An 11,294-nucleotide genomic window follows, 5' to 3' on the forward strand; every position below is an offset into this window, starting at 1 on the left:
GGGGGGGGGTAAAAATGACAGTATTTGAATCCCTACTTATAACCATTTCAGATTTTAAAAAAAATGTATAGTAAAAAAAAAAAAAAAAACTACATCCAGAAATAATTCCTCTATATTGACTACTTACTAATTTCAGAATATCAACAAGAACAACAACAAAAAAAAAAATACTAGAGATTATATCTTCTTTCATTTAGCTCTCTTAGTAGACTTTGATCTCTTCATTTTACTATCGGACTTATTGTTGTTCTTCATGCTTGTCCACTTATACCCAATAGGTATAGCAAATGGGTCCGGTGATTGTTGCTCCTCCTCCTCTATCCGCCTCTGTGAGCCTAATCCGGTGCGTCTCAGCCACGAAGATGGCCGTGAGGTTGAATTCCGAGCGTCTGATTTTTCCTCATCATCATCCCATTGGTCTGCACAGGAGAGGAATCTCGGACTTGAGAGTGGTGTGTAGAATCGCTCCGCTGGTGGAAGATCGACGAACTTGGTGAATGTGATTACTACTTTGACCGTCGGGACCACCGGAATCGACAACTGTGCCCCACCAAAAGATTTTGTTTATCACCAAAACATAAAAAGGTTTAAAGCACAATTTCCCAAAATTAAAGATCTAAAATAGCAAAAAAGAAAACAGCCTAGCTTTGGTTCCCCCCGGACCAATCCGTGATATGTAACGTCACGGTACTTACTATTCACGTGGCAAAGTCATAACGCTTAACATGCTACTCAATGAAAGAATGACACGTCAGATAGTTGACTCATTGGGTTTAACGGTCGTAATGTTTCCTAGCTTAGGGAGAGTAACAAACTGAAAAAGCGTATATTTACGGGATTGCCCTTACCTTGACTGGAAAAGTTCCCGGCGGGAACTTGGTGGTGAGGAGCTCACGCATTCTCGCGACGGCTTTGACCTTGTTCGCTAAAATGTCGAGTAACGGAAGCAGCTCTTCTGTCTTTAACGGAAACTGTTCCGTCAACCAAACAGACGGATGCAAGCTCTTGACGAATTCCTTCTCTTTAATCTGAGGAGATGGTGGAGGATTCACCGTTGAAGGTACGGCCACTGATCTTCTCGCTGGCTGGAATTGTGATACTGATCTTCTCGGTTGCTGGAATTGCGGTGGTGGTGCGGCGGAGGCGGTTGAAGGTACGGCCATTGACCTTCTCGGAGGCTGGAATTGAGTTACTGATCTTCTTGGTGGTTGAAACTGCGGTGGTGGTGCGGCAGAGGGATATACGTCGACGCTTTTTCTCCCAACGGAAATCCAATCTCTGTCTTCGTTAACGAAGCTACTGTGCCGTCTCTGTGACCTCTGCGGAGCTAAGAAACTCGGATTCTCCGCTACTAGGAATCCATCATCGTCTTCGTCTAGCTCTAGAGGTTGAACTTGTTCGCTCTCGCCGTCGTTAACGACCTTCCGAGACCTGAAACTGAAAGTCACTTTCTGAATTTCATAAACCCTAGCTTTCCAATCTCCGACGCTTTCCATCTTCTCTTGCCGCCGCCAATTCAACCTCCCGACGAGCTCAGCTTTAGTAACATCCATCCCCGGACGGTACAAGCTAGACTGAGAGCAGAATCCAGCGATATCCGAATCGCTAATCGGAGCTCCAGCACTCTCAAACGCGTCTAGGATCTTACGGTCGTCTCGATTCAGTACAAGCAACGATCCAGGAGAGATGTCGAGAGATTCGTCACCGTCACCGAGGAAAAGAAAGCTTTGATCGGCACGCTGGATTTTCAATCCGTCGAATCCGGCCAAGGTAGTATCGGCGCGGAGGTTGCCGTCGCGTTTCCAGATCTTGTAGGTGTCAGAGGGAGCGATTTTGCCGACGAAAGGAATCACAGAGCTCTCGAAGTGGAAAGATATCTCCATGTAGAAATCTCTCATGCGACGGAGAACACCGATCAATCGCGGTAACCGCCTCCGCCATTTGCACCACGCTAAACGGTGGTGATTACTCAGAAGCACTTTCATAATCTCAGAGTTCCGGCGACAGAAAGCCTCCTGTAACGGATTCCATCCCGCGGCGTTGTGGAGCGAAATGTCAGCGCCGGCTAATGAAATCGCCTTTGCCGCGAGCAGGTCGTTGAGTCTAACCGCTAGATGGAGCGGCGTCTCGCGTGAGGGAACGTCGCGGCGGTCAAGGACGGCAGAGATCTGATCCGCGATTCGTTCTTGGCTCAGTGAGTCGGACTCGGTGCGGATCTGCTCTGGATCTCCGAGCTTTGGAACGGAAGAGAGAAGACGAGAGAGTGAAGCGTGATCTCCCAAAACGACGGCGTAGTGAACGGGACTGTGAGCGTAATCCTCTGGTTTGATAGAAGGAAGCTTGGCCGTTGCAGACGCCGAAGAAGGACGAGCCATGGTCTCCGGCGAGCGTTACAGTGAAAACCCCAAGGAGAATTGAAGAAAATAAAAACTAACTCCTCAGAAAGTGAAAGCTTCTACTTCGTCTTCTTCGATGGAAGCTGAAACGGATGTTGGTGGAGAGTAATTTAATTAGTTTACGTTATTCATTTATTATTTTGTTTTATTTTAATTTTTCAAAATAGGGTTTTTGGTTGCTCTCTCTTTATTTGGGGAGGCGTGAGGGGAGAGAGTCGTAATCAGGATATTTCTGGGCTTTTTGTCAGTACTCTTTTTCTTTTTTCTTTGTTTTCTTATTTGGGCTTTTTGTCTTTTGCACAATTTCTTTTTGAATTTTCAGATTTATTTGTTGCATATTTTGCACTTTAGTATATACAAAAGTACATCTTATTATGACATGGTATAAAGCAAGGTTATAATAGTATTTGATGATATTTTTGGAATATATATGATTGATAATTAGTAAAAAGGTTCTTACTCGCTTAACAAAATTATATGAAAGGCCATACTTTGTTCGTAGATAATAATGATCTTGTACATTACACAATAATTGATTTGTTTCGAGATAGTGATATTAATTGAAATTTTTTTTTCTTATATAATTTTTCTGGGTTGATAAAATGACCAGTGTCTCTAATCATATTTTTACAATTTGATATGACACAACAAGAACATCAAGGTACGGAGCAAAGATAAAGAAAGAAAAGTGAGGAAAGAATCACTTTGTCGTGACCAAATGCAAATTTGCAACAGAGAATTTACATATAAACGATACAAAAGACTTTGTTCCCTCTAACCGACCAACCAATCCGCTTGTTTATTATATCGACCTTCATTAATATACTGTTTTGGTGTTTAACGTTTAAAACTAACCGTGTTTCAAAAATCATCTAAAATCTTGAAAACAAAGCCTTGATCTGTACTGCAACAGTAGCACAAAATGACATCGTTTATATGCTTCTGACTCTGAGATGACTAAAGCCTACAAATCAAAATTCACCATCACCATTGTATACACATTATGAGTAGTCTACACTTCTTCATGGTTTCAAATGGCTGGCTTAGGAAGAGATCATAACACAGGAGAGGTAAGAAGATTTCATTCCCGTTATGCTTTTGTTTGATATCTTTTGAGTTATGCATCGCTTCTAAAGAGCCTTGATTGCGTCGGATTTTGAAGCCTTAAGGTTGGTCCGTTTACAGAGACAAGATTCACAGGATCAGACCTTAAACTTCATCGCAGGAGTAATAGCCAAGCGGGTAACAAAGGATGGACGTTTTCAAGATTGATAATTCCCAAGAATTTCTGAAGTAATATATAGTCTAAGAACACGTACGATAAGACAACCTGCCTGCAATTTAAAATCTCACGAGTTATTTAGACGCTATCGTTTGCTAAAACCACAAGAAAATTCGCTAACTGCATCTAACATGCACAGTAATAATGTGTATGTGCATGTCTCTTTCCTGTCAAAGCAAGTTCTTCATATCTTAAGCATATACAAGAAACCAAACGCCAAAAAAGCAGCAAGATATTATATCTTCAAACCCCTAGAGAAAAAAGCTTCAGTATGTATACTTAGTGAAAATAATATTAATAACATCTCAGAATCTCAAAATTGCAAAATTGATGTTCAACAATCATGTTAGCATCCCTTGGATGATGTTCAAGACAATGTATTTCAAATGCATCTAGAATATTCAAGATCAAGACAATGTTCCATAAGCTCACAAGAATGTGTATGAAGATCTAAGAGGCACGATCTCCGGTGAAGATAGCCATCAACTCAGCCACAAGCTCCTTGTCATCATCATGCTTCATCACATACTTGTTTAAGAAAGCTTCACCAGTAACCGCCAACACAGGCGACAACGGAGGGAGTTCAGTTCCAAGCAGTCCTTTAGCCATGAGAGCTTTAATCACATAACACCTTCGGACAGTCCTCTTCTCCAAGTTGTATCCAAATACTGCAGGGTTCGAAACAACAGCCTTGAGTGACCAGTTCATCTCCTTCACCAAAAACTCAGTCTTTTTCTTCACAGACTCTGCAGATAACCCAATGCACTGAGGACAGTGTTTGACCATTGTCACAAACTCATCTCTGCTGAATCCTAGGCTTATAAATGTTTCAAAGGAGTTTTGTATATTCTTCTCCGAAAGTGCCATAAACAATGGATTCTTCTTGAAAATCTCCCACACATCTCCCGTAGTAAAGCCTAAATTTCTATAGAGATTAACTTTGTCTTCCGTTGTTTTGTCGCTCATTTGGTAAACAACGCACAAAGCTTTGGCAAACTTTGAGTTGGTCGGATCGAAACCCATCCCAACAATCTTCTCGAGGGATTCTTCAAATCTTTCTTTTCCGGATACAACATGGAAGTTGGAGGTGAGCAAGGAGAACAAGAGCTTCTGAGGCACGCCCAATAGTCTCAGAGCCAACACGTTTCTGATAATGTTCTCCTGGCAGGTACCTTGTGGCAAAGAAAGACATGACATTTCGTAGTTGGAGCTCTTGTCTGCTTCGATGATGTCTTTGACGAAATCGTAGTATCTGCCGACTGCTTTGTGCCATCTCATTCCCAAGATTCTCGGAACATTGGAAACAATCTCAGTGAACTCAGAGGTTGAAGCTCCTCTGGACTGGAGAAAGTTGAGATTGGAAGTAAAGGTCTTCTCAGCGTCTAATATGAACAGTCGTGGGTAGTTTGTAACGATGGTGGAGATGTGAGAATCTGTGAAGCCATGACTCCTAAGAAGATTCAGAACAGAATCTGGATTAGCTTTGCCCTCAGTGCTGACTTTCCTCCAGATTGATTCAGCGAGTTTGGTACTTAAACCCAATGAACCAACGAGGTAAGAGACCGTAAAGTTGTTACCTTTTTGATCATCTTGAAGGTTCACATCAGATGCAGCAACACTAGCAGAGGAGAACGAGTTGGAGAGAGAAGACAATGGATTTGGGGAAGGGTTCGGTGAAAAAGCAGACTCATTTCGAAGAAGGTCCACTACAGATCTCAAGTGAAGCCATTTCTGCAACTCAAGAGACTTTCTTCCATGGAGTATCAGCGAGTACATGACAAATTAAGGATACAGAGAAGAAGAGCGAGCAAAACGAATTAAACCCTAAGTTGCAAAATAAGAAATTAATTATTTATCACCGATAAATATTAAATACAAAGCGTGATGTGGCTGATGCTTCGAACTCGGGTCGTATCGTTAAGCTACAGTCTGGAGTTGGCTATTTTTTAAAGGTGCAAAACTTTTAGTATCTCACTATTACAAATTTACAACAGCTCAGCTGTAAATACCAAACATTTTCAACCGAAATTTTCAGGAGTCCAAAGGTTCAAACTTTTCAGTAATCCTGTGGACAAGTGTGCTTTCAAAACATTACACCTTGGCACAACCGCTGAGACACATATCTTTTATTTGTTTAAGCGGCCTTTCAAGTCTTTCGGAGGTAAGTGGCAGAGTTTATTAACATCCCTTTCAAGATCAAAAACAATGTTCCATAAGCTTTACAAGAATGTTTATGAAATGCCACACCAAGATCCTCAATTTGAGAAGAGTCTCTCTCAAGGAAACAAAGATCATATACTAATTAACGCTTTACATGATCAAAATCCAAAAGCTCCATTTCATTGCATTGCATTGAAAATGAGATTCAGATTATATTTTCGGAGATCTATGAGGCACGAGATCTCCGGTGAAGATAGCCATCAACTCAGACACAAGGCCCTTGTCATCATGCTTCATCACATACTTGCTTAAGAAAGCTTCATCAGTAACAGATATATAACACAGGCGACAAGCGAAGGAGTTCACTTCCAAGCAGTCCTTTTGGTGCGACCTGTATCAGCTTCAAACTCAAGTCTTGGACGTCCATACATGTACCAGAAAGGCAAGGGGTCACAACACGACCTAATTGGCTCATTGAAGAGCTTGTTGGCCTTATTCATGAGGTATTGGACCGAGAGAAGGCTATGGGCCTTGATGAGGTCTTTATAAAGATAGGAATGACTATGGGCCATCATGGACGATTAGTATTCAATCTGATTGACCAGGAAATGGATGGGATGAAGCTGGTTGGACAGGAAATGAAATGGGTGATCTGGTATGATCGAGAAATGGACTGCTCAAACCGAAATGTGCGAGAAATGAGTTGGAAATGGAAGATGAAGCACCTGAGCTGGAAATGGAACATCAGGAGCATATTTATCAATAAAATGAGCTTATGGAGGTACTTGGTCGGACCAGGAACAAGATGGATCGAGCCCAAGCAAGAGTTGTTCGAAAAAAGCCTTTATCGGCCCAAAAAGTGGAAAGACAAGCCAGCTTGGATTATGATTGGCTCAATATGATCAAGCACGACCATTATGGTCTATTTTAAATTTATTTGGTTTTATTATTTATGTAAATTCATTAGGAATAGGTTTTGGGCTTTATAAACCCATTGGGAGTCGGTTTGGTGTTTTAAATAAATTAGCACTAGGATTTGGTTTTGGTTTTCCTAAATCACATTGCTTTAGGCTTAGGGTTTTATGTTTTACTCTTTTAAACAGCTTCACCACGTCCATTTAACTTTCAGCCATTCTTTTATCAATATAATTTCTTTTGGTGCAAACAAGTCTTGAGACGACACTGTCTCCTTTGTTCACAAGTGGTGAACGTGTTCTATATCACAATAAGGAAGAGTGATCTTCTGTGATCCATCCTAGACACCAAGCAGGGTGATCCTGTGTCTCAGGAGCAGCAAAACATCCTTATAGCCGTCCACAGCTTGAAGGAGAAGACCATCCTCATCATCTATCATCCACCCACGCCCCCTTCAAGTGATCCAGGGAGAGACAGCCATTCCAGGGCCGTACCACCTTTCGCCATGAGAGCTTTGATCACATTACACCTTGGGACAGTCCTCTTCTCCAAGCTTAATCCAAGCACCTGAGGAAACAAAACCAGAGCCTCCAGCGGCCAGTTCATCTTCTTCACCACAAACAGGTTCATTTAGAAGAATGTTCGCTGCAAATCTCAAGTGAAGCCATTTCTGAAACTCAAGAGTTTTTCTTCCATGGCGTATCAGAGAATACATGACAAAGGCGATAGAGAAACAGAAACCAGTTAACCGAGTTTTACACAGGTTTTACCTTACTCACAGAACCCTTTTTTTTTTTATCAAAACTCACAGAACCCTAAATACCTAAAAGGGCAGAAGAACCAATATGTTTCATATGTTGCTGTATATCGAACCCAGGTCTTATTGCTAATCTACAGGCAACCGTTAAGTTTGTAAATGTAAGATTTTTGACCCAAAAATAATATTAAAAAAAAAACTTTGTTTGCCAAGTACATGGAAGACTTTTATTAAGCGCCTGGTGTGAGTTTTTATACTAATTTTTATTTGTTTTGACATTTTGCAACAATATAATATTTATCAATTGTAAAATGGTAAATATAAATGTTAGTCTTTTAAATGTATCATTCATTTTAATTATTTTAAGACTTCATATACAAAAAAATAAATTAAGTTTTGCACCTGACACAAATCATCAAAAATAGATAGGCAAAAACGATTGTAAAATGACGAAAGATGATTAGGTTTTCTGCTTTCGATTTGTGTACTGTTGACTTTTCATAAGTGATTTCATTTTCTACATTTATAAAATTGTGCTTTCGTTCTCGTTTCTATTTCAATGTTATGAGTTTTTTTTTAACTTCTTCTATGAATTCAGTAAATTGCATAGGTGTCAATTTAAAAAGTTGGACATTTGTAAAAATTAGTTTCACTATAGATACATATCTAAGAATCAAAATTTTGAAGAAAATGACCTGCAAACTTTATTCATAAGTTAGTGTTCAAATCTAATATATCAAGCTGTTATATAATATAGGTGTAGAATCGAAATATAAATGTTTGTATAGTATATATTCACAAATTCGTCTAAAAATCATCTAATTCTAGAACAACAAAACAAATTACTTTTTTCTTAACCACATTTTGAGGTTAGTTACTTAAGAGTATACTGACAAAAAATAATATTTTACCATTCTAGTATATATAAACTATGTATAACTAAGAACTGTTTGATTTATTAAATGATAAACCATAATAAACTATAATATCTAGATAGACTATTATGGCGAAACAAACACTAGACGAATAATCAAATTTATTATTCTTCGAACAAATTCAAAAGGAGGTGATTGGAATCTTGTCATTATATTTCATTAAAAACTTTTAGGAATAAATATCAAGACTAAATTATTTAATCTGAATGAGATAATATATATATATATATAGTGATTCCAATATTAAAAATCACTTCGATTTGAAGAAGTGTATTTCTGAGATTGTCAGGATCAAATAAATATTATAAGCCACATATTTAAAAAATAATTTGTATACATAAAAGTATATATTTTAGAGTAAACACATAAATCAAAACTAATACTTTTTCTTAATTTATAATCATGTTTTTGGTAAATAAATCAAAATAATCAATTTATTTACTTTATATGGTATATAATTAAACTTTATTGATATTGACATAGATATATATATATATAGTATATATTAATGTAAATATTTATTATTGACACTTCCTACTCATATAATTTATTTAACATTTGTATATTTGTTGTAACTAAAATTTAAACCATTAATCACAAAACTTTAATGTGAGATTTTTCAATACAATTTTCAAAATTAAAATATTAAGATTTCAATAATTTTTCACAAATTTTGAAATTAATGTATTTATATATTTTATATAGTATATAATTTAGTTTAAATGATATTAATGTATATATATATATATATAATATGAATATCTATTAATGAGACTTCATATTCATACGATTTAAGCTCATTTGTATCATGCTTAAACGAAAAAAATTAAACCATTAATTACAAAATTTTTAATGTAGGACTTTTACCATTTTAAGTAATTTAGAGTCATTTTAAAAAATTTAACATACAAAAATCTTTTTTTTTACTATATGCCTAATGTGATTGTTAAATTTCTTTTAATAATATAAAATTAAACAAAAAAGAGAAGGATACAAAAATTATATTGTATTATTCATAATAGTAATCCCCTATATATTAATCTTTTTAAAAATAAAAACTACGGAATTACCTTATATGATTAACATAGATATGATAAATAATGATTATGAATAATACATATTTGATAATAATTTTTGTATCATTTTTTAATTTATATATTATTTAAAGAAATTAAACAATCACATAAATATATAATAAGAATTTTAGATTTTTTCTTATATGTTATATTTTGAACTTATTTAAAATGACAATAAATTACTAAAAGTGATAAAGGTTCCACACTGAAAATTTTCTGATCAATGGTTTAACTTTTTTTGTTCAAGCAAGATATAAATGATCATAAATCTTATGAATATGAAGTCTCATTAATAAATTCATATTATATATATTAATCATATTATATTCAATTATATACTATCTAAAAATATATAAATATGTTAATTTCAATATTTGCAGTGAAAAATTATTGAGATCTTAATATTTTAATTTTAAATTTTTTATGAAAAATGTCACATTAAAAGTTTTGTGAGTAACGATTTAAATTTTTGTTACAAAATATAGAAATGTTAATAAAATCATATGAGTAGGAAGTGTCAATAACATATATTTATATTAAAATATACTATATATATCTATATAATCATCACTAAAGTTTAATTATATACCATATAAAGTAAATAAAATATTGCTTTGATTTATTTACCAAAAACATGATCGTAAATTAACAAAAGGTATTGGTTTTGATTTATGTGTTTTCTCTAATGTATATATTTTTATGTATACAAATTATTTTTAAATATGTGGTTTCTAATATGTTATTTGATCCTGACAATCCCAAAAATACACTTCTTCAAATCGAAAAGATTTTTATATTGTAAGCACTATATTATAATATTTCATTCAGATTAAATAATTTAGTCTTGATTTTTATTTCTAAAATGCTTATATTGAAATATCATGACAAGATTCCAATCAATTCTTTTTGAGTTTGTTTGAAGAATGAGAGTTTTGATCATTCGACAAATATTGATTTCTCCCTGATACCCTAGCTATTATAATTGTAAGAATGAGAGATTTGAATTATTTATTATAAGTTTTCTGGTTTATCATTCAATAAATCAAATAGTTTTGAGTTTATAGATAGTTTACATGCTAGAATGGTAAAGTATTATATTTATTTTTTATCGGTATACTCTTAAGTAACTATATTTCAAAAGCGTAGGTTAATAAAATGAGTAATTTTTTTTTTTGTTCTAGAATTAGATGTTTTTTAGACCAACCTGGTGAAAATATACTAGACATACATTTATATTCGAGTCTGCACTTATATTCTATAACAGCTTGATATATTAGATTTCAACACTAACCTGTGAATAGAGTTTGCCAGTGATTTTCTTCAAAATTTTGGTTCCTAGATATTTATCTGGAGTGGAACTAATTTTTACAGATGTCCATCTTTTTAAGTTGACACCTATGTGATTCACCGAATTCATAGCAGAAGTAAAAAAAAACTCATATCAATGAAACAAAAACGAGAACGAAAGCACAATTTTATAGAGGTAGAAAATGAAATTACTTATGGAGTCAATAGTAAAAAAATAAAGAGCAGAAAACCTAATCCTCTTTCGTCATTTCACAATCGATATTGCCAATCTAGTTTTGGTGATTTGTGTCAGCCGCAAAACTTAATATCATTTTGTTCATATGACGTCTTAAAAATAATTAAAATGAATTGTAATGCGTTAACTTTTCAACAATGATGATACACTACAAGAAAACAGCGGCATACCGAGAGAAAAAATCGTCGGTATGTCGTCGGAATAACGTTATTCCGACGACATACCGACGA

At 35.4% G+C, this 11,294-nt stretch overlaps 2 protein-coding genes across 2 annotated transcripts; both read right to left on the reverse strand.

Annotated features, from left to right (window-relative positions):
• Positions 1-15: 15 nt before the first annotated feature.
• On the reverse strand, positions 16-2,378 carry LOC106337036 (ankyrin repeat domain-containing protein 13C; the record flags this gene model as incomplete). Its single annotated transcript, XM_013776049.1, is given in 2 exon segments — positions 16-540; positions 849-2,378. Coding segments are annotated over 2 exon segments (1,878 nt in total). The 3' UTR covers positions 16-189.
• An 836-nt stretch (positions 2,379-3,214) lies between these two features.
• LOC106337429 lies at positions 3,215-5,495 on the reverse strand. The gene is made up of 2 exons (XM_013776533.1): positions 4,111-5,495; positions 3,215-3,730 (listed from the first exon to the last, which is right to left on the reverse strand). Exon 1 carries the CDS (start codon positions 5,452-5,454, stop codon positions 4,129-4,131), a length of 1,326 nt encoding a protein of 441 aa, XP_013631987.1. The 5' UTR covers positions 5,455-5,495; the 3' UTR covers positions 3,215-3,730; positions 4,111-4,128.
• Between the last annotated feature and the right edge of the window lie 5,799 nt (positions 5,496-11,294).

Source organism: Brassica oleracea, chromosome C4 (genome assembly GCF_000695525.1).
Source record: "Brassica oleracea var. oleracea cultivar TO1000 chromosome C4, BOL, whole genome shotgun sequence".
NCBI classification, from domain to species: Eukaryota; Viridiplantae; Streptophyta; class Magnoliopsida; order Brassicales; family Brassicaceae; genus Brassica; species Brassica oleracea.